This window comes from Heteronotia binoei, chromosome 4, assembly GCF_032191835.1.
Source record: "Heteronotia binoei isolate CCM8104 ecotype False Entrance Well chromosome 4, APGP_CSIRO_Hbin_v1, whole genome shotgun sequence".
NCBI lineage: Eukaryota > Metazoa > Chordata > Lepidosauria > Squamata > Gekkonidae > Heteronotia > Heteronotia binoei.
In genome coordinates, this window is record NC_083226.1 from 144,640,331 (window position 1) to 144,664,308 (window position 23,978).

General features: G+C 42.7%; 1 protein-coding gene across 1 annotated transcript in view; it reads left to right on the plus strand.

The window, feature by feature from the left end:
* The window catches only part of DEPDC1B (DEP domain containing 1B), a 65,701-nt gene that overhangs the window by 21,363 nt on the left and 20,360 nt on the right, over nucleotides 1-23,978 (plus strand). Inside the window, exons 3-6 of the mRNA XM_060235951.1 lie at nucleotides 18,688-18,823; nucleotides 19,123-19,250; nucleotides 20,169-20,299; nucleotides 21,424-21,471. Coding sequence (XP_060091934.1) covers nucleotides 18,688-18,823; nucleotides 19,123-19,250; nucleotides 20,169-20,299; nucleotides 21,424-21,471 — 443 coding nt within the window. The remainder of the gene's footprint in view (nucleotides 1-18,687; nucleotides 18,824-19,122; nucleotides 19,251-20,168; nucleotides 20,300-21,423; nucleotides 21,472-23,978) is intronic.

Here is a 23,978-nt window from a genome sequence, read left to right on the forward strand (position 1 = left end):
CCGAATGCACACCCCTACTAGATACGTGTTTCAGTTCTATATTAATTTAAGAGAAGACAGAACCTTGTGCATGCCTGAAGAGAGAGCATAGAATGGCTTGTTGAGTCCTCAGGGTTTGTAACCTTTTGATGCAGACTAAAGAAAACAAAGATGTAGTAGATGAAGTTAACAAATAATGTCTCTTCTGAGTTTTATTTTTCTCCTTGTGAGGGTGCACCACTTCAATATTTCTTGTACCTTAACCTTATTTATTGCACTATAAGGGGTAAAGTTATTCTCCTCCAAGGGTTTTGTTCTTTCAGTGTTTCGTTATAAGTCCAGGCTACAGGATTTAGCTTAAGCTTTAATTACTTGAGGCCAGCCCAGACTTGTATAAAGTGTGAAAGTTACCAACTGGCAGGGAAAGAAGGCTGCTCTATCAAGCCCTCATTTAACTGGAGGCTGTTGCTCCGTGGTGGAGCACATCAATGATCTAGTTTCAGTCCTGGCATCTTCTCCAGTTAAAGGATCTTTAAAGGATCTGGAAGAAGCGTGGGAAGGGTGTGTGTGTGTGAGTGCAGGATCTGCAAGGACTTTTTAAACTGTATATACACAAACATACAGAGAGAGAGATTTCAGATTTTTCTTCAATCCTGGGGCATTTTTCAGGTTTGTCAAAATATCTGTCTTGTCCATTTCCTGCTCTAGTCTCTGAATTCAAGTATCTTCAGGCTATTAGAATTCAAGAAGTGCAGGACCCTCAAGGACTTGCAGGGTGCATTGCATTTTCCCCTCCTTACTACATCCTTTTTTCCTTTTCTCAAAACCCTCATAGCCTCTCTCCTTTTCCTTCTTCCTTCTCTCCTTTCCACCCACCTGCCAACCTACCTTTATTTGCCCCCCAGTCTTCAGCTTTCCTTCCTTCCCTTCCCCTAGCAGCCTCATCCTAGGAAAACTGTGACCCGGTTGCATGATGATGGCTGAGCTGGGTGCATTGCATTGGGGGGGAACTTGTAAGGACTTGTGGGGGGCACGTCACTTTGCCCTGCATTCCCTCCCTACACTATGCCTTCTTTTCCTCATTCTAGCAACAGCCGTATTCTCACCTTTCTCTGTTTCTTTCCTGCCTTCTCTCTCACTCTCCAATCTACCTTTTACCTGCCCCCATCTTGTTTATTTGCTTCATTTCTATCCTGCTTTTCTTCACAGTGGGGAGTTCCAATGCATCTTATATCATTCTCATCTCCTCCATTTTCTCCTTACAACCCCATGACGCTGAGAATGTATAACTGGCCCAAGGTCATCATTGAGTTTCCACAGCAGAATGGGGATATGAAGACCCAATTTGAAGCTCTAAGCACTACCCTGCACTGATTTTCATGAGGTGTCTGCTGTTGAACAGTAGCAAGTAGCCAGACCTGGGTGAATCATGCCTATTGTGGTTGCCGAGCAATGGTCATGGAGGGACATTTGTTTTTAAAGATACAAGCACTCCTTTTACCATTTTTTGTTTTATAATTGCCACTTTTTTTTAAGATATCAGATTTTTCAGCAAACCTAGTGAGCTGTTCAGGTTTGTTGAAAGATCCTTCTTGGCTCTTCATGGTTCCCTTCTCTGAATTTAACTAACCTTAGATTTGGCCAATTTCACTAACGGGGGGGTGGGGGTGGACTATGAGACTCAAGGCAAGGAATCCTATTTCACTCCAATCACTAAGCCTGGCACAGCTTGAGGTCTCACCTTAGAGCCTGGTTGCAATGGCTGCAGTGTCTGGGAGGTGCTTCAAGCCCAGAGCATATTTTGGTATCTGCTGCCACCAGGCCTGGAGCATCTCCTGGCATCTGCTGTCGCCAGATACAAAGTAAGGGAGCTGTCTAGCAGCTTTATTTAAATCCCTCAATGTATTTTTTTTTAAAAAGATGTCAGATTTTACTGCAAGCCTGGGGGTGGGGTGGGGGTCTCCTTGAGTGTGCAGGAAAATCTGTTTAGTATCAGTGTAGCTCAAATCCAGGGACAGGGACCACCTTGAGAAACAGATATATAGATGATATGATATGATATATCGATGTGGTGCTGGGAATACTGGGCATCTGATGAAACTCTCTCACAGACAAATAGGTTGTTAGTTCAGACTTGTTTGTAAGCCACTTTGAATGCCTTTATGGTAAAAAACCTGGGAAGTCATTTAAAATAAAGTGTTTTGGCTCCTGTTGAGAAAACAAAAGCCTGAAATGTGTCAGCTATATATATGTATGTATGTATGTGTGTGTGTGTATATATTTATGTAAGTGTATATGTATATATATATATATATATATACACACACACACATATATGCATGTATATACATGTGTGTTTGTGTCTGACACATTTCAGACTTTTTTCTTCTCAGCAGGAGCCAAAACACTTTCTTATTTTAAATGACTTTCCAAAATATATAAATATGTTAAAAGTAATAATGTTATTGACATTGGCAGGCAGCAAAGGTTGCCAGATGTAATTTGCCCTGTTTATTTTCATCACATCTTTTGTTCCTTATAGATTTTCAAGATGGCTTAGAAACATGTTTGCACAGAATTGGTTTCAGTCCTGGGGCAGGACTGAGCTTTCACTCTAGAAGAAAACCAGGAGACTTTATCAGTCTACACCCAAGTCAGCATTTTTTTAGCATCAGGTTGGTAACAGGGCAAAGTGCAGAGTCTTTCCAGAAGCATCCACTCCCATCTCTTGTCTGGGAGTGGAATGCAAAACAGTGTGTGAGACAATGTCCCTGTCATACAGTTCTTTCCATAAACAGCAGACTTTGATGGGCAGTTAAGGGCCTTGCAAGAGAGAACTCCCTCCTCCTTTTCTGACATTGGTGGCAGATTTGACCATTAACTCTGATTATTAAATAAAACACAAGTACTTTCCAAAACTTGCCGAATCTTTTGCAACACCTTCCTGTAATTACTTCTTCAGAACAAGCCTGTGCAAAGAGAGCTTCAGCAATCCATGCTTGATGATGGTTACAAAGGTTGGTCGTTGGCTCAGAATATGAATCTGGGACTCCTTAATGGGACAAAGAGGGAGCCAAGACCACAGACCTAGCTGGGAATGAAACACACGATGTCTGGGGCAGGCCAGGCTGCTCAATTTTTTTTTCTCAGACAGCATTAGTCTTGAAAGAGTTAGTAAAAACTAACACAGGAGGGGGGCGGGGCATCGCTGAGTAATGGTGGACGCGTCTTAGTAAACTTCCTCAACCTTCCTGGCTAAATCTGGGTGCTACAGCCAAGTCGCAGATTCAGAATATGGTCCCAGATGGGAAAATCTTTAAAAACGAAAGTGAAGGCAAAAGATACAGCAAAAATCAAAGCGAAAGCTGCTGCAGAAGCCTCACGATCGGTAAGTCTTCTTTTCTCCAAACTCTTCCCCGATGCAGGAAAACTGCTCTCCTTTGGCAGGCCCTAACATGGCGTGCGGGCAGAACTCTCCCAGTAAAGATCAACCCAATACTGATGATGCCCCAATTTGTAGAAAATACCTAATACAGCTGAGGGAGGATATCCATGTCTACTTCAAAGAAACTGTAGAGAGCTTACTAGCGCCAGTTAATAAGAGGGTGGAAGAAGTTGCAAATGACTTAAAAATAACTGCTAAAATGGCGGAACGCACCACTGAAGTTTCGCTGGTTTTACAATCAGAATTAAAACAGCTAAAGGCTAAAGAGTCCCTACTTAACACCAGGGTGATAGCTCTGGAAAATTGTTGGAGGGCTCTAAACTTAAAATTTCGAGGGATCAAAGAAGGAGCGGAGGAAAATATGGACACAGCTACATTCCTATCATAAGAACATAAGAGAAGCCATGTTGGATGAGGCCAATGGCCCATCCAGTTCAACACTCTGTATCACACAGTGGCCAAAAATTTATATATATATATATATATATACACACACACACACACACACACACACACATACATATATATATATATACATACATACACACACACACTGTGGCTAATAGCCACTGATGGACCTGTGCTCCATATTTTTATCAAACCCCCTCTTGAAGCTGGCTATGCTTGTAGCCGCCACCACCTCCTGTGGCAGGGAATTCCACATGTTAATCATTCTTTGGGTGAAGAAGTACCTCCTTTTATCCATTCTAACCCGACTGCTCAGCAATTTCATTGAATGCCCACGAGTTCTTTTATTGTGAGAAAGGGAGAAAAGTACTTCTTTCTCTACCTTCTCTATCTTGTAAACCTCTTTCATGTCACCCCGCAGTCGACGTTTCTCCTAGCTAAAGAGCCCCAAGCGTTTTAACCTTTCGTCACAGGGAAAGTGTTCCAAGCCTGTAATCATTCTAGTTGCCCTTTTCTGCACTTTTTCCAATGCTATAATATCCTTTTTGAGGTGCGGTGACCAGAATTGCACACAGTATTCCAAATGAGACTGCACCATCGATTTATACAGGGGCATTATGATATTAGCCGATTTGTTTTCAATTCCCTTCCTAATAATACCCAGCATGGCATTGGCCTTTTTTTATTGCAATTGCACACTGTCTTGACATTTTCAGTGAGTTATCTACCACGACCCCAAGATCTCTCTCTTGGTCAGTCTTTGCCAGTTCACACCTCATCAACTTGTGTTTGCAGCTGGGATTCTTGGCCCCAATGTGCATTACTTTGCACTTGGCCACATTGAACCACATCTGCCATGTTGAAGCCCACTCACCCAGCCTCAACAGATCCCTTTAGAGTTCCTCACAATCCTCTCTGGTTCTTTCCACCCTGAACAATGTAGTGTCATCCGCAAACTTGGCCACTTCACTGCTTACTCTCAACTCCAAATCATTTATGAACAAGTTAAAGAGCATGGGACCCAGTACTGAGCCCTGTGGCACTCCACTGCTTACTGTCCTCCACTGCGAAGACTGCCCATTTATACTCACTCTCTGCTTCCTATTACTCAGCCAGTTTTTGATCCACAAGAGGACCTGTCCTTTTACTCCATTACTCTCGAGCTTACTAAGGAGCCTTTGATGAGGAACTTTATCAAAAGCTTTCTGGAAGTCAAGGTAAACAATATCTATCGGGTCTCCTTTGTCCACGTTTGTTCACCCCCTCAAAGAAATGTAACAGGTTAGTGAGGCAAGATCTTCCCTTACAGAACCCATGCTGAGTCTTCCTCAATAACTCGTGTTCATCAGTGTGCCTACTCATTCTGTCCTTGATAATGGTTTCTACCAACCTTCCCAGTATTGAAGTCAGACTGACTGGCCTGTAATTTCCCAGATCTCTTCTGGAACCCTTTTTAAAGATGGGGGTGACATTTGCTACCTTCCAGTCCTCAGGAACGGAGGCAGATTTCAATGAAAGATTACATATTTTTGTCAAAAGATCCACAAGTTCAACTTTGAGTTCTTTCAGAATTCTTGGATGTATGCCATCCGGACCTAGTGATTTATTAGTTTTTAATTCGTCCATCAGTTGTAGGACCTCCTCTCCTGTCACCTCAATCTGGCTCAGGTCTTTCAACACCTCTTCCAATAGAAGTGATTCCGGAGCAGGCAAACACTTCTCATCTTCCACATTGAAGACGGAGGCAAAAAATTCATTTAGCTTCCCAGCCATTTCCCTATACTCCTTCAGTAATCTTTTGACCCCTTGGTCATCCAAGGGCCCCACTGCCTCCCTGGCTGGTTTCCTGCTTCTAATATATTTGAAGAAATTTTTATTGTTGGTCTTTATGTTTTTTTGCAATATGCTCCTCATAGTCCCTTTTTGCCTGCCTGATCACAGTCTTGCATTTGATTTGCCATTGCCTGTGTTCCTTTTTATTAATTTCACTTGGACTAGCTTTCCACCGCTTAAAGGAGTCCTTCTTACCTTTTACAGCTTCCATTACTTTGTTAACCATGCAGGCCTTCTCTATCTAAATGGTTAGCCAAGGTGTTTGCACAAGAAAACAGTGCAGCCCCTGCCATTGCTAAGGCAATGTGTTTGGGGCCGTTAGTGATGGCGTGAAACGGAAGACCAAGGGATATACTAGCTCAATTCACATATCCTAAGACAAGATCCTTCAGGGGGCTAGAAGACAAAGTGCACTGAGTTTTGATGGGCAAAAAGTGCTAGTGCTGCTGGATTTGCTGGCTGAGGCGCTGGAGAAAAGAAAAAAACTAAAAAATTTTGCCACTAAGCTCTTCAACGAAAACATAAGGTTTAGGTGGAGCCCAGTCTCCGACATACTGGTCTATAAAGGAGGCACATTGTTTAAGGCATCAGACATTGAGATGGGGAAATTGCTTCTGGACAACCTCAACATGAAACTGCCGAGAAGGGAAGAAGAAGATTTGCTTGTCTTTTTGCCTGTATCAGAGGACCAACTATCTCCTGCAGCAATCTAAACTAATGACCAATAGAAACTACAAGATAGCAAATACTTGATGATAATGCAGAGTGCTTAAAGAGAAACTGTAAAACACAGACTTCACTAAAATGTCAACTTTTCTTTGATTAGGTTAAATGAATTTAATATGAACAGAGTTACAAAAGGTTTCTGATGACTTATTGCAACTTAGGTTATATATAGTTATTTTAATCCTATTAATACTATTATTATGAATTAGATCTGGTTAAAATAATATGATTAAGAGTTGTGAATAATGAACTTTTGTTACTATAGTTTATCACTTTAAAATAGTTATTGATATATGAAATTTATAGATGATGAATGGAATGTTTTTTGATTAATGTTGATAGATGAAAGGTAAATCAGAAGACATGATGGTTTTCATATAATTAATTAATAGTTAAATTAAATTTGTTTAGTAACTGAAAGGGGGGTGGGGGGGAAGGGATACAAAAATTTCAAATACAACAAAGTTAAAGAGGGTAGTTAGTAATACATAAAGTTCTTAATAATAGGTTATGAAATTAAAAATCTGTGCAAGCAAACATTGCACATGTGTAAGGTTGAATATTTAGTATTGAAAATTAGTTTAGTATTCAGGGGATATATAGTTAATGAATTTGAAAAATGTTTGTATTAAGGAATTTATTCTTGGTTGATGAAATCTCATTTACAATTTCTGAAAAATGTTTTAATGATAACTCATGCTAAATGAAGATGGTTTAGTTATAAGAAGGATGGGAGGGCTAGAGGAAAAAGTGCTCCTACCCTCTACTATAATCCTGAAGGTTATAAAAAAAATATTTTTTTTGAAATAATATAGTTACAAGGAGGATAGTTGGGGTGAGTTATTGTTTTAAGTAATAGAAGTAGTAAATGTTTAAGATGTACTAATATGTCAAAATTAAGTGGTTATGTTAAGCAATATTCTATTGATAAGAGTATAAAAATTCAGGATATGAACTAATAATTGCAACCTTATTGTATGTTTGAGACTGTGTCTTATAGGATGAGTCTGTTTTTGTAATATGAAGTCTAGAAGCTTTAACATATAAAATTGAATATATGGGAGTCTGCTTTAAAATCCCAGAGAGGGAAGGTAAGAGAGTTTATTTTAGTGTGACCTGATTTACTGTAGTGTGATAGGCTTCCCTTGTTTGATAGGAAGGTTTCAGGGTAGGGAGAGTGTTGGTAACTCCCTATAAGTGGTAAGGTGGAAAGAGGTTGGAACCTTAGCTTCTGGTGGGGCGTTAGTGTTAAGTGTTCTTAATTTTCAGTATTGTCTTATTTATTTTCTATTCAATAGATCAACCACATAACTTTTATCTTACTACTGCCTTGGTTTGGCAGTGATTTTCTCAATTTAATATAGTTTGCTTTAGTTTATTCTGGTTTAAAGTGCTGATTGAAGAAGGATATAACAATGTCTCAGCAGTACAAAATTATCACATGGAACTGTAAAGGCCTTAACAACCAAATCAAACGTAGACGTATTATTAATTTGCTTTATAAGGAACGAGCTAACATTGTATTTTTACAGGAAACCCACCAAAAAACCAAACTTACACAATTCTTGAAATCGCATGGTTCTCTCAATCATTCCAAGCTAAGGGCACGTCTAAGTCAAGAGGGGTTGCGATTTTAATTTTGAAGAACACTCTATTTCAAAGTCGGCTAATAAAAATAGATCCCTTCGGAAGATATCTATTTGTGCAAGGTGAGCTAAATGGTTCTCCAATCACCCTAGCATCAATTTACGCACCTAATTCGGCATAGACAGACTTTATTAAGGATATGCTAGAAGAGCTAAACGCTTTCAAAAAGGGGGAAGTAATAATTGGGGGAGATTTTAATTTAATTTCAGACCCACTTTATGATAAAACATACAAGCAAGGGAAACCTGCCCGGTCTCTATTACACACATCTGTTTTGCAAAGTACTATGGATAAGTACAATTTGGTAGATGTGTGGCGTACGCTAAATCCCGGTGCCAGGGAATATACTTTTTTTTCTCTGGTACACGAGACTTATTCAAGGATTGATTTTATTTTTGTTTCAAAATCTTACATGAATAACTTTTCTAATACCTCCATTGGGTTGCGAAACATTTCTGACCATGCTTGGGTCTCATGTGATGTAACCTCACAAGACTCAGACGATAAAGGGCCTAGATGGGCTCTAAACAAATTATTATTAACCAACTCAGCAATTCTGAAGAAACTGAACAACAAATTAAAGAATACTTTTCATTTAATGCGAACTGTGGAGTTTCTCAGGAATGTGTCTGGGATGCTTTTAAATCAGTTCTAAGGGGTAAACTGATTTCTATTGCTTCTAAATGTAAAAAAGAAAGACAACAAAATATTCTTGATTTGCTGTCAAAAATAGCTTTATTAGAAAAAAGACACATGAAATATGGAGGCAAGAAGACGCTCAAAAATTAAATTTGGAAAGGAAAAAATTAGAATTAGTTGAAACTTCTGCTATTCAAAAAGAATTATTATACTTAAGACAAAAATACATTACTAGATCGCACATCAGAAATCAAACTCTTTGATCTATGCTATTAAAAAAACCTTCTGATTAGATTGTATCCAACTCAAAGGATATAATTCTTTTCTTCATTTCTATAAAAACCTGTATGCCACATCTAACCCCAATCCTAAAGCAGCAGTCGAATATTTGAATTCTATTAAGTTCAATAAAGTCCTATCTCAGGACCATGCTTCATTTTTAGACAGGCCAATTAATTCGATAGAACTGAATGCAGCTTTAACAAAAATTAAAAATAATAAAGCTGTGGGAAGAGCTGGCTTCCCAATAGAATTTTACAAGCATTTTAAAGACCAGATTTTGGAACATCTTCTAAACACCTGTAACACTATAATGTCTTCTGGTAAATTACCTAACTCTTGGAAAGAGGCTAGGGTCATTGTTTTACATAAGGCAGGGAAGGATAAATTGAATCCTTCTTACCGCCCTATATCAATTTTAAATTTTTTTCTACAATTCTTGCGGAAAGGCTTAATAAAATTATAGCACATTATATTAACAGTAATCGATCTGGTTTCATACCAGGGCGATCTATAACTGATAACATCCGCAGAACACTCAATGTAATACAGTACAGTAAAACAACTAAAATCCCCTCCTTGATACTATCCCTAGATGCCAAAAAAGCGTTCGATAAATTGGAAATTCCCTTTTTAAAGTCTGTCTTAACTACTATGCAATTTGGCCCTAATTTTGTACGTTCAATAGACACGATTTATGACTCACTGAATGCACAACTAGTAATTAATTTTGTTCTGATAATTTAATTTTAAACAGAGGAATTCAACAGGGATGCCTGTTTTCCCCGATATTATTTGCACTGTCTCTAGAACCATTGGCTCACACTGTGAGGGAAGACACAGAAATAGGCATTTTGCTGAATGGTACATCTCACAAAGTTAGCATGTTTGCTGATGATACGTTATTTTATCTCAGTAACCCCTTGAATTCTTCACAAAAATTTTAAAAAGTCATTGATTTATTTAGTTTATACTCTGGTTTCACAGTTAACTTTTTGAAATCTGAAATTTACCCTATGGTGATATCTCCTACTTTGAAACAAAACATTTTGAGCAAATTCACCTATAAATGGGTAGAAAAATCTTGGAGATATTTGGGGATTAACTTCCCAGTAAACCTTAAAGATTTATTTCAGGCTAATTATTCCCCTATTCTCTCAGTCAAAAAGTCGATAGCAGAATGGTCAAAATGCAACTTTTCAATTTTTGAAAAGATAGATCTCTTAAAATCCTTTTTGCTTCCAAAATTTCTTTATTTATTCCAAAATCTACCTATCCCAGTAAGTAAGCAAGATTTAAGAAAATGGCAAAATACCTTTTTGGATTTTGTATGGAATTCAAGGCACCGCAGAATTGCATTGTCTCTAATTTCTAAACCGACAGCGCTTGGAGGTTTGGGAGTGCCGCTCCTTGAGAAGTACTACTTAGCATCCCAGTTAAAATTCTTTTTTATGTATTACCAGAGTGTGATACCTCTTGGCTTAGTATAAAGGCTGCATTAAAAGATTCTTTACTACATGAGAATATCTGGCTTGGGAAATTTGAAAGACCAAGGTTAATTTTGGACAACCCATTTCTAGAACACACTCTTAAAATTTGGGATCAATACAGAGAAATTTTAACTCCGGCAACATCACCGTTCATGTCTTTTCTTGGTCAATCATGGTTTCTTCTGGGGAAAGCATTAGGTGATTATAAAATTTGGAGAGATAAAAACATATTTAGGCTGGTAGATATTACAACGAATGGCAAACTAAGCACAAAATTACAATTAGAATCAAAATGCAAAATGCAAAATAACAATGCCCTGGATGCAGTATCTCCAGCTGTTTGATGCTCTACACAAGGTTATACCGCATACTGGTGTAGATAGAACTCTAAATGCATTTGAATCTCATTTAAAGGCTGGATCCTCCTCTGTTAGAGGAGCAGTTTCCTGTATCTATAGAGTACTCAATGGAAAAGATTGGGACCAAGGTTCTTCACAACAGAATCAATGGCATAAAGACTGTGGGAAAATATGTTCAGAAGAGCAATGGAAATCCTTATGGAAAAGTTCTTTATTTAAATCCAGATCTACATATATTAGAATACAAAATTTTAAGGTATGGTCTCGTTGGTGCTTTACTCCGTATAAATTGTTCCGAAGTAACTTGATCCCATCTTCAAGTTGTTGGGAAAGATGGGGTACGGGTACTCTGAAACATTGCTAGTGGGACTGTCCACAAACTAAAGATTTTTGGAAATCAGTGATTAAAGTAACAGGGGAAATAACAGATTTCAACATCCCATTTTTGCCAGAATCTGTCCTGCTAAATATTTGGCACCAAAAACCTTGCTCTAATTTAAAACTAGAACTTCTCTCAGTATTTTTGTTAGCAGCCAAAATCATTATAGCCCTTTGTTGGAAATCAGATAGATGCCCTACTATGCATCAATGATATGATAAAGTCTGGGATTTAATGATCCAGGATAAACTATCTGCAAGTATTTTAAGATATGAAAATCCAATGTTAGCTGATAATTTTGTTGAAAAATGGTTTTTCTTCCTTTCTTATATTAACAAGAAATCTTCAACTAGTCCATCTATACCAAAAAAATACCTAGACTTCATTCTGTACTAAGTACATATTTATGCCTTACAAGTGATCTATCCCATGTGATCTTTAAAGTACTGTATTTTTCGGACCATAAGGCGCTCCGGGCCATAGGACGCACCTTCCTCCTGAGGGGCGATCCGCTGCCTCCGCCTCCGATCCCGACGCTTCCCCCACGCCTGCCTGCCTGGCTCCAGCTTCTTCCAGCAAGCGCTGGGATCACTCCACACTGCCCCCACCGCAAACCCAGCACTTCGTGAGCGCCGGCTGCAGAGAGGGCAGCGTGCTTCCTCCGTGCCTGTCTGCCTGGCTCCAGCTCTGACGCTTACACCAAGCGCCAGGATCGCTCCCTCCGCCTTCCGATCCCAGCGCTTGCTTTAAGCATCAGAGCTGAAGCCAGGCAGACAGGCACGGAGGAAGCACCCGCCCCCTCCGCAAATCCAGCGCTTCACGAGTGCCAGCTGTGGAGGGGACAGCGTGCTTTCTCCATGCCTGTCTGCCTGGCTCCAGCTCTGATGCTTAAAGCAAGCGCTGGGATCGGAGGGCGGAGGGAGCGATCCTGGCGCTTGCTGTAAGCGTCAGAGCTGGAGCCAGGCAGACAGGCACAGAGGATGCACGCTGCCCTCTCCGCAGCTGGCGCTCGCGAAGCGCTGGGTTTGCGGTGGGGTCAGCGTGGAGCGATCGCAGCGCTTGCTGGAAGAAGCTGGAGCCAGGCAGGCGCAGGGGAAGCGTCGGGATCAGAGGCGGAGGCAACGGATCGCGCCCCCCCCCCCCGGAGGAAGGTACCTTCGCTCCATAAGACGCACACACTTTCCCCCCACTTTTTCGGGGGGGGGGGGAAGTGCGTCTTATGGTCCGAAAAATACGGTATATACATATGGATATATGGGTGTGTACATGTATGTATGTAGATGTTTATTTATTTTCTTGCTCTTCTTTTTTTTGTGTGTGGGTTATTGTAAAAAAAAATTTTTGTTTATAGTTCATATTATATAATTTATACATTGATGTAAATTGATAACTGCCATTTTGCTGATATACCAAAGAGCTCGGTTATGTTGTGTTGAATTATTAAAAATTGTTAGTTATAAAAAAAAAACCTAACACAGGAGAGTTCTGTGTTTTGACATTAATCTGCTAAGGCGTATCTTACTGTTGCTGCTTGACTCATCTGGAAGTGGAGAATAAAAGGAGATTCATGCAGCATGAAATTTCAGCCTTTCCATGCACAGGACCACATTTAACATAATCACAAGTGTTTACACACACAACCCATGTGTCACTGTTTGAAATTCAGTTTATTTTGAACAGCAGTGAGTTAGCATGATTGATAATCTCTTGACCGTTCCCTGCTTGTGAAGTGATGGAGCCCTCTCAGTGGAGATTACTCCTTTTTTGTTTGCTTCAAAATAATTTAATCAGCAATAATGGGAGTGTACCCCCAGAAAAATTGTTGAGATTGGGGAGCGTTGTCTGCTTCATTCTGCTCGCCCTCTCACAAGCACCCTGTGTAGGGTACAATAGTAAGGTGGCTGAAAAATCTAAAAATCTTAATATAATAATATAATAATAACTTTTTATTTCTACCCCACCCTCCCCGCTGGGGCAGGCTCAGGGCGGCTCACAACATAAAATACATTATACATCAATTTACTTATAAAATCACAGTTAAAACAATTTACAGATTATTAAAATTAACAATTAATAATCATTAGTATGTCTATTTAGCATTTGCTGTATTATAGTCCTCTCCTTTCTGCACTGTCCCTGTCTCTTCCCTCATCCCTTTCCTCATCCACAAAAATTAGCAGTGGAGCAAGCCTGGAGGTAGTTTTCTGTTTTGTAATACTTTCTATGGTTTAACGTTAGATTCTTTGTCTTGCAGTCTGATTGTTTGTTCTTTTACTGTCTGTTCTGTTACAAGAGAGTCTTGTGGAACGTGATTTGCATTACTTTTTAAATCTACAAACCTTACTATGTCATTTTTTTCTGCTTAGTGTTTGTCATTTAACTTGTGGTAGGTTTATATCCATCACACTCTGGCTGCAATCACACACACTAAATAATGCACTTTCAATCCACTTACAGTTCACTTTCCAGCTAGATTTTGCCAGTTCACACAGTACAATCTCGTTGGAAAGTGCATGGAAAGTGCATTATTTGGTGTGTGTGTGTGTGTGATCACAGCCTCTGAGTATTCCAGGTAAATAGCATTACCTTGAACAAAGTAACAGTGCCAGATAGGGTGGCCAGACCGTCCCGGTCTCCCGGGACATTCCCGGTTCTGGCCACCCAATCCCGGATCCCGGGCTGCCTATACCGGGACCATTAAAGGTCCCGGTTTAGGCAGCCCCGGAGCCGGTGGGCCGCGGGCGCCGGCGGGGAAGGCGGTGAGGGAGGGAGGGAGCGTCCCTGCGCCTGCGCAGGGCCCCTGCGCACGCGCAGGGACGCTCCCTCCCTCACTGGCCGCCTTCCCCGCCCGCGCGCGGGGCCCGGCGGCAGTGGTGGAGGCCTCTCCGTGGCCTCCGCTGGTCGCTGGAAGCCCTCCAGAGACTCTGGAGGGCCTCCAGCGACCAGCGGAGGCCGCGGAGAGGCCGCGGGGCACCCGGCGCTGGTCCCGGAAGGCCTTCCAGAGCCTCTGGAAGGCCTTCGGGGACCAGCGCCGGCCAGCGAAGGCTTCCCCGCGGCCCCCGCTGGTCCCTGGAGGCCCTCCAGAATCTCTGGAGGGCCTCCAGGGACCAGCGGAGGCCGCGGGGCACCCGGCGCTGGTCCCGGAAGGCCTTCCAGAGCCTCTGGAAGGCCTTCGGGGACCAGCGCCGGCCAGCGGAAGGCTTCCCCGCGGCCTCCGCTGGTCCCTGGAGGCCCTCCAGAGTCTCTGGAGGGCCTCCAGGGACCAGCGGAGGCCGCGGGGAGGCCGCGGGGCACCCGGCGCTGGTCCCGGAAGGCCTTCCAGAGCCTCTGGAAGGCCTTCGGGGACCAGCGCCGGCCAGCGAAGGCTTCCCCGCGGCCTCCGCTGGTCCCTGGAGGCCCTCCAGAGTCTCTGGAGGGCCTCCAGGGACCAGCGGAGGCCGCGGGGAAGCCGCGGAGCAGCCGGCGCTGGTCCCTGGAGGCCTCCAGAGGCCAGCGCCGGCAGCTCCCTCCCTCCCTCGCCGCGAGGCCGCCGCCGGAGGACTCCCCGCCGCCGCCGCCGCTGGACTCCGCCGCCCTGGAATAAGGTAAGGGGGCCGAAAGCGGGCGGGGGGCGGCCTTCCTTTCTTCCCTCCCTCCTCCCTCCCTCCCTCCCTTCCTTCCTTCCTTCCTTCCCTCACTCCCTTCCCTTCCTTCCTTCCCTCCCTCCTCCCTTCCTTCCTTTCTTCCTTCCTTCCTTCCCTCACTCCCTTCCTTCCTTCCCTCCCTCCTCCCTCCCTTCCTTTCTTCCTTCCTTCCCTCACTCCCTTGCCTTCCTTCCTTCCTTCCCTCCCTCCTCCCTTCCTTCCTTTCTGCCTTCCTTCCTTCCTTCCCTCCCTCCCTCCCCCCTTCCTTCCTTCCCTCCCTCCCTCCCCCCTTCCTTCCTTCCCTCCCTCCCTCCCCTTCCTTCCTTCCTTCCTTCCTTCCTTCCTTCCTTCCTTCCTTCCTTCCCTCCATCCTCCCTTCCTTCCTTCCTTCCTTCCCTCACTCCCTTCCCTTCCTTCCTTCCCTCCCTCCTCCCTCCCTTCCTTTCTTCCTTCCTTCCCTCACTCCCTTGCCTTCCTTCCTTCCCTCCCTCCTCCTTCCTTCCTTCCTTCCTTCCCTCCCTCCCTCCCTCCCCCCTTCCTTCCTTCCCTCCCTCCCTCCCCCTTCCTTCCTTCCTTCCTTCCCTCCTTCCTTCCTTCCTTCCTTCCTTCCTTCCTTCCTTCCTTCCTTCCTTCCTTCCTTCCTTCCTTCCTTCCTTCCTTCCTTCCTTCCTTCCCTCCCTCCCTCCCTCCCTCCCTCCCTCCCTTCCTTCCTTCCTTCCTTCCTTCCTTCCTTCCTTCCTTCCTTTCTTCCCTTCTTCCCTCCCTCCCTTTCTCCTTCCTTCCTTCCTTCCTTCCTTCCTTCCTTCCTTCCTTCCTTCCTTCCTTCCTTCCTTCCTTCCCTCCCTCCCTCCTTATGTTCTTATGTGACGCAGAGTGTTGGACTGGATGGGCCACTGGCCTGATCCAACAGGGCTTCTCTTATGTTCTTATGTGACGCAGAGTGTTGGACTGGATGGGCCACTGGCCTGATCCAACAGGGCTTCTCTCATGTTCTTATGTGACAAAGAGTGTTGGACTGGATGGGCCACTGGCCTGATCCAACAGGGCTTCTCTTATGTTCTTATGTGACACAGAGTGTTGGACTGGATGGGCCACTGGCCTGATCCAACAGGGCTTCTCTTATGTTCTTATGTGACGCAGAGTGTTGGACTGGATGGGCCACTGGCCTGATCCAACAGGGCTTCTCTTATGTGACAATACTGACTTTGGTGGACCCAAACACTGATGCAGTGTAAGGGAGCTTTGTGTTTGTGACTGGAGTGGACAATACTGACTTTGGTGGACCCAAGCACTGATTCAGTGTAAGGGAGCTTTGTGTTTGTGTCTTCTGGTGCAATTTTGTTCTCAGATCCTGTATTTACTTCATCAGTATATGGGATAAGGCACTTTCTCAACTGTGCTGCATAATGCAGCCTATTTATTTTGTCCTGTTTGCTCTGTTGGCTCTATCTGCGCCACCTTCATCACTTTCGGGGTGTGGATCCCCCAGTGGGGTGGTCTCGCGACTCCCTCCGCCGGCTGTTTCTGATAGCCCTGCGCCCCCTCTTTCATTTGATATGTGTCCCGTGCGGATGCCACCCTCCCGCCGGGAGATGCCGCAAAATGAGCCCCCTTGAGGCTTATGGCGGCAGGGCTCGGGGGAAGCGAGCTAGACTGCTGTTCTTTTGAGGTGTTATAGAGTGTTTCGAGCCCGTCCCTGTGGCATCGGTCCCATCGTTGTGGGGCCCAGGGGGCCGGCGCAGCGGCACGCCGAAGCAGCCTGTCACTAATAACACAGGTCGAGATGCAGGACAGGAACCTGGAAGTGACCGACAGGCTGTTTATTGTTCAGCACCAATAACTCTGCTATCAGCCATTCAACAGATTGGCAGCTAGGCAGCTTTTACAAGGTGGTTTAAAAAAAAAATTCTTTGTATTATTGTTATGTTGAATTAATGAATTACTTGTAAGTACTTTCTGGTGACAAAAGTAAAGTCAAATTGTAGTCTGAGAATAAAATTAACAAAACACACAGAGGTGTTAGTTATGGACAGGGCTTTTTCTGAGCAGGAATGCACAGGAATGTAGTCTGTTCTCTTCCACAACAGTTTGTTGTAAAATACTGGATGTATTTGGAGCTCCCTCTATTGGACTGTTGCATTATTGTGCAAACAAAGTTTCTTTTTAATTTTTTTTAAGTCATTGGTGATTTTGTTAAAGTCCTTTTTGACATACACAAACACATTTCTCTAGTACATGTTGGACGTTTATTTACATAGTAGTTAATGATACATGAAGTCTAATGGATTTTTAATTTATTTGCAAAATAATTGCATGGATTGGTCATTCATACTTTTATACATGGAGGTGACAAAAACAAAAAGTATTGACTTTTTGTATTGACAGAGATCATTCATTGAGGTTGATTCAAAGTCAAAACAAAATTCTGTTGAAATTGTGCTAAGAACAGATTTGTAAATCTAAACAATTTAAGTTAACTGAGAAGACAAATAGGGACAGGGGTTTTTTGTAGCAGGAACTCTTTGGCATATTAGACCACACACCCCTCCAAGAGTTTACAGGGCTGTTACTACAGGGCCTACTGTAAGCTCCAGAAAGATTGGCTACATCGGGGTAGGGAAGGTGGCCTAATATGCAAATGAGTTACTGCTACAGGGGTCGTTTTGTAGAAAAATAGGTGGTGGAGCTCATTAGCATAACTCATTAGCATATCCCCCACCAACCAAAAGCAACCCAACACAAGAAAGGGGAGCCCCGGGCGAGTGAGGCCTGCTTGGGCTGGCTAGAGATCCAGCCAACCCAAGCAGGCGTCGCTCACCTGGGGCTCTCCTTGGTTGCCCACCCCCCCTCATTCAAAAGGCCAGCAAGCCACCTGCCACCTAAAATCACATAAGAAGTGGAGAAGGGATGGTACAGGCTTCTCCAGGGGTTAATGAGGGCTGCTAGGGGCATGGCAAAACTCCTGGTGGCTGACTGGCTGCCTGCTCTCCTGATGCAGGGATTGATATGCAGCTGTTCCCAATGGACAATGTAGGTGGGTGGGGAGGAGGGGGGCTGTCAGAATGGTTCAGGAGCTGTGCTCCTGTGAGCTCCTGCTGAATTCTAGACCTGAGGTTATCCTATTTTGATTTACATTAACTCAAAAGAGTTTTTGACTAAACATTAGGAAGAACTTCCTGACTGTTAGAGTGGTTTCTCAGTGGAACAGGCTTCTTTGGGAGGTGGTGGGCTCTTCTTTGGAGGTTTTTGAACAGATGGCCATCTAACAGCAATGCTGATTCCATGAACTTGGGCAGATGATGAGAAAGAGGGCAGGAGGGATTTTATCAGTGCTTAGTTCTCAGAGCCCCTTCTTACATGCCCAAGGAAATGCTGTTTGCTACTTTGGGTCAGACAGCAATATTTACTAGGCTAGTTTTGCCAGGAATCCTGAAGAGTCTTCTTCTTTATCTTCTCTCTTAGAGCAGGGGTCACTGGATGTGTGTGCAGGGTGGAGGTACTTGTGAATTTCCTGCGTTGTGTAGGGATTGCGCTAGATGACCCTGGAGGTCCCTTCCAACTCTGATTCTATCTCTTGAAGAACTTATTAGTTTCTGACTTTTTACTTCTTTCATTTCTCTGTATGGATTGTTGCTCATTTATCATTCAAATATATCTGCATTGGTTGACCCATTGCATAAGTTGGCCTATTTCCAGAACAAATCAGCAGAAACATATTTTCCTCCTTCAGAATCTTTTTTGAGGTTAACGTGGCCAATGATGTGTATGTGATGTATTTATTTTTAAAAGTGGATTATAACAGCCCAGTGTAGATTAGAGGGGTTTTCCAATTGTTTTTCCAGACATTTCATGATAATTTTACAATGTCCTTTTATTGTAGATTTCCACCTTTCTCACCACTAAAACCATACCCACAGCGACCTCTGTTCCGAAAGGAAATTATTACATTTCCAAATTGGGATGATATTGAAAAAGATACTTTCCAAGAACACATACCAGTGAAGCAAATCATGTTGGTAAGATTTACATTAAATCAGTGTTTGTACGGTGGAACAACAGCCAGCTCTTAAGAAATACGCTCCAATAATCCAAGAATATTATTTTCAATGTAGTGCTGTTTAGAACTGTGGTGTGTACAGGTATAATCAACCTGATTATATAATCCCTGATTTTATAGAACCGGCACCATTGATTTAAATGAAATACAATTGTGACTAAGTTTCTTTGGACTAGAATCAGGTTGCCGTTGCTGTAGTCAGTGTCTTCATTAAGTGAAAGTATCACAAACTAAGAAACCTCTTTTCTTTTGCTGTAGAACTCTGAAATGTGGTTCAAACGTCACAGTATAGCAATTGGTGAAGTATCAACATGTAGACTTGTACACCGTCAAAGGTTAACAGAGGCAAATATAGAAGAGATATGGAAATCCATGACATTATCGCAGTAAGTTTCTTTTCAAACTAGGATGGTTTAATAAGCATGAGGCAGTGCTTTACCAAAAAATAGTGGTTCCATGCTAAGTAAATCCAAGGTCTGGAATTTATTTCACTTCCTGATTTGCAGGTGCCAGTCCATAACAACATCCACTGCTGATTCCTTCACAAGGAACACTACTTGGGAATGGTTGCTGTTCCCCAATGTACATTTTGCAAGAATGGAACTAAAACACAGAGTGTCTCTCATTTGTCAGTTGAGGCCTTCAGACATTACAGCACACAAACCCACCTCAAACCTAAACACAAAGCTTTGCAAAAATGTGTATTGCTTGATGTCTGATGGCACATTGTGAGGTATTGTTTGTTTTGTTTTAAAGATAAATGGCTGAATTGGATCCTATGAATTGTGAGTGAAAGGCACTTGTGGTGGTGGATCTTTTCCAAGGCCCCAGAAAAGCTAATGCCGAGAGTGAAATTATTCTTCCTCCTTCTTGTACAAATGGAAAGCTTGCATTGCTCTGCTTCCTTTGTCAGTGTGGGGAGGAGTTGGCGACAGCTTTTCCCAAGTCCTCTTCATGGCAGTCCTCCATGTGCATGTTTGCCTCCAAATAATTGCTTGTCTAGTCCGTTTAAAAAAAATTTTTTTAATAGAGCTTGCAAAAAATTAGGAGTTTTTGGATACAGCATTGGATTTTTGGCATCTTAGGGGCTTGGTGGAGGAAGAAAAAGATAGAGGAAATTGTCTCTGTCAACTCATTGTTGTTTTGATTAGTAACATATCAATGTTACCTCATAGTGCTGATGAAAACCATGTAATCAGTTTTAACTCTATGGTAATAAGAATGTAAACTGCTTAATTGTAATGTGTGAGTTGCCTTCAAATAATTGCATGTTTAGTCTGATGTTTTAAATTGTTTTTACACAGCTTGCAAAAAATTTTAGGCTTGGAATCTCTAGAAGATGTGCTGGACACCAAACTTGTAAACTCAAAGCATATAATCCAGAATGTGTATCATGTCAACAAGCAGAGAGTTGTCATTTTAAACGATAAATCAAGTAAGAGGAGCCATCTGTTCTTTCTTTTCCAGATGTTGTACTGACTTTAATGGTAATTCATTAAAGATGGCTTTCTTTAGCAGAAGCCATCTAAGGTATTAGAGACTGAGTAAAAGATTGTTCACTGTCAAGAGACATTTTGGAACTACCGTATTTAAACAGACCCAATGGCAGTTCACAGAGGAACAAGTTCAAAAGACACGTCCCTGTCCCAAGTAAATTAAAATCTGAATGTTGATCCTGCAGGGATGAATGGGAGGCATAAAAACAAATAAATATATGTTAATGTTTATGTATACATAGGTTCTTTTTGATTGAGGATGTTATTAAACTGGCATCTGCATGGCGAACATGCATTTTCCGGAAGGACTGAAGACAGCACCTGTTACATCACTTCCTTTGTGTGCTCATGAAAGGAATTTAAGACAAGGATCACTAAGAACAGGGAGGCAAGAAACCTTTAAGTGGAATATATCTTCCAATTATACGTATTTGGTGTATTAGTAACTCCCCAATAACCAACAGGGTATTCCTGTCAGCTAGGGGAATGAAGAGGTTGGAGCTGCTAACCTTAAAGATTGTTTCAGTCAACTTTTTTTTTAGCTCTATGTAAGTAAAATACATATATAAAAACACAGACCCAGAAATTAAAACATAAGGCAGAATGGAGAGGAAATAAAGAAGTCTTCACCCACTGTCCAAAGACAGCGATAGAAAGAGACAGGCAAACCTTCCTGTTGAGGAAGTTCCGTAACTCTCTAACCTCAGAAAGCGGGAGCAGCTTAAAGCAGGGCCTCAGAAGATGACCATGAATAGTCATCTCACCGTTACAGGAGTCTCAGAAGTCATCATGAAACTTGGGATGGTTTACACAGGATTCCAGGATAGTTTCCCATCCAGACATTTACAAAATTTTAAAAGAAAGAGAGGTGGAAAGCATATTCTTCAGGCCCTGATGTTAAAGGTCTGATCTTGTTTATACTGTCTGAGGGGTGCAAGCAGGCAGCCTTATTGGTCCCTTGGTGTAAAGGGTTTCCTGTGTCTGTAGTTTGTTTTCTGTGCTTTGTGCAGTCTGCGTGGATACATTTTAAGTTTAATTCTTTTAAAATCCTTTTGAAATGCAGAGGATCTACCTCATTGGGTGCTGTCGGCAATGAAGTGTCTGGCAAATTGTAAGTACTGGTTTCATTGCAGAGAGGTGAGAAATAATTAAATCAGACTTTTCCCTGCAGCCGCTGTGGCCGGACCTGCCTGTCCCACATTGGTCTTGTCAGCCACCAGCGAGCCTGCAGCAAACGTGGACTATTGCACCCTTCTTAAATCTTCGTTCGCGAAGCCAAGCCGAGAGAGAGAGAGAGAGCTGCTGTTCTTTCCGACTCTGCTCAGCTGGGTGGGTTCTACCACTTGAGCAAAGTTTATTTACTTATTTATTAACATATTTGTACACCACCTTTTCTTTTAGCTCAGGTTTCTTTTTCCAGATCACGCGGCTCTTCTGTTGGCAGAAGGGCCACTTATGTTAGAGGACATTTCCTTAGGCTGGAGGACAGCAACATGGAGGATGGTTGAATCCATCCCAATATCACTGGAAGTTTGAGGTGCCTGGGGAGGAGCCAACACCAAGGCTTCTGTTAACTGAAGCACTGGTGGAGCATGCCTTTTCCCCAGGGAATCTTGAATTTCTGATGTTACTGAATGGTGTCAGAAGAATATAGACTAAATTTACTAGAGAACTTCTGCCTGTAGAGATTGCAAAAGATTTTTCTCCAGGTCTGAGAGTTCATAGGGAAAGGTAAGTAACTTTCCCTTGAGATCTTCATATATTATTTAAATACCAAAACAATTCCCACTTAAGATCTTGTTTACATCTTTGGGCACATGAGATCTTGATAGGATGTCTCAGCTTGCTTTGCTCACAAGGGTATTGCTATTGATGCTTCACTTCTTCCTGAGGGTTTAATATGGCACTGAGATAAAGATTACAGAAGAGTCAAGGAGAAGCTGGTTCATTTGCTGACTCCATCTTCTGGAATGTGTCTGTTAGGGTTTTCTTTACAGTTCTATCTGGAGGTAATTTGCCATATACTAAATGTGGTGGCATCAAGTATCTTGAGTTCTTTGATTAAAAATCAAGAGTGGTTGAGAGTCAGCAAACAGAGAAAGCAAGAGAGAGAATGCTTATCTAGGTATAGAATCATAGAGTTGGAAGAAGCCATACAAGCCATCTAGTCCACCCCCCTGCTTAATGCAGGATCAGGTGTCAAACATGCAGCCCAGGAGCCAAATCAGGCCCCCGGAAGGCTCCTGTCAGGCCCCCAAGCAACTGACTGTTATCTGCTTCTTTCGCCGTCTCTCTTGCTTCCTTCTGCATAAAAGCTTGTTTTGCAAGGTTTGCTCAATCGCAAAGGAGCTACAGAGCAAAACCTCTATTTTCTCCATTGGCTGAGGCTCCTCCCTTGGAGAGGAAGAGGGGAAGGCAGAACTTGTCTTTCCAGGCTCTCTCAATCACACAGCAGAGCTACTGAACCAAGCCTCTCTCCCTTCTATCAGCTGAGGCTCCTCCCCCTGTCCCCTGGGGAAGGAAGGAAAGAGTCACAGCTTCCTTTGCCCAGTTCCCAGGATCCCATAGGAGAACTTTAGCTTGGAGAAACGTCGACTACGGGGTGACATGATAGAGGTTTACAAGATAATGCATGGGATGGAGAAAGTAGAGAAAGAAGTACTTTTCTCCCTTTCTCACAATACAAGAACTCGTGACCATTCAATGAAATTGCTGAGCAGACAGGTTAAAACGGATAAAAGGAAGTACTTTTTTACACAAAGGGTGATTAACATGTTAAATTCACTGCCACAGGAGGTGGTGGCGGCCACAAGCATAGCCACCTTCAAGAGGGGTTTAGATAAAAATATGGAGCAGAGGTCCATCAGTGGCTATTAGCCACAGTGTGTGTGTGTGTATATATATATATATAAAATATATATATAAAATTTTTTGGCCATTGTGTGACACAAAGTGTTGGACTGGATGGGCCATTGGCCTGATCTAACATGGCTTCTCTTATGTTCTTAACTACAAAGTAAGCACCTTTAAGACCAATGAGTGCTAATGTTTTAAGTTTTTTTTTAATTGTGTTTGTTTGTGTCCTTTATAAAGTTTATATCTCTGCTACCTAATCATAAATAGATATACACATGGCCTGGCCCAACATGGCCCGGTCCAACCTGACTTGGCCCAGCCCAACAAAGTCTCATTTAGGTCATATCCGACCCTCATAACAAATGAGTTTGACACCCCTCGTCTAGAGCATCCCGCACCAGTGTTTGTCCAGTCACTGCTTAAAGATTGCCAGTGAAGGGGAGCTCACCACCTCCCTCGGTAGCTGATTCTACTAACAACTCTTATTGTAAAAAAAGTTTTTCCTGATATCCAGTTGATACCTTCCCACCCTTTATTTAAACCTATTATTATGAGTCCTCTCCTCTGCTGCCAACAGGAACAGCTCCCTGCCCTCCCTGCTGCCAACAGCTGCCAGCCCTTCAAATACTTATAGAGAGCAATCATGTCCCCCCTCAACCTCCTCTTCTCTGGACTGAACATTCCCTAGTCCCTCAGCCTTTCCTTATAGGGCTTGGTCTCCAGATCCCTGATCATCCTTGTCACTCTCCTCTGAATCCACTC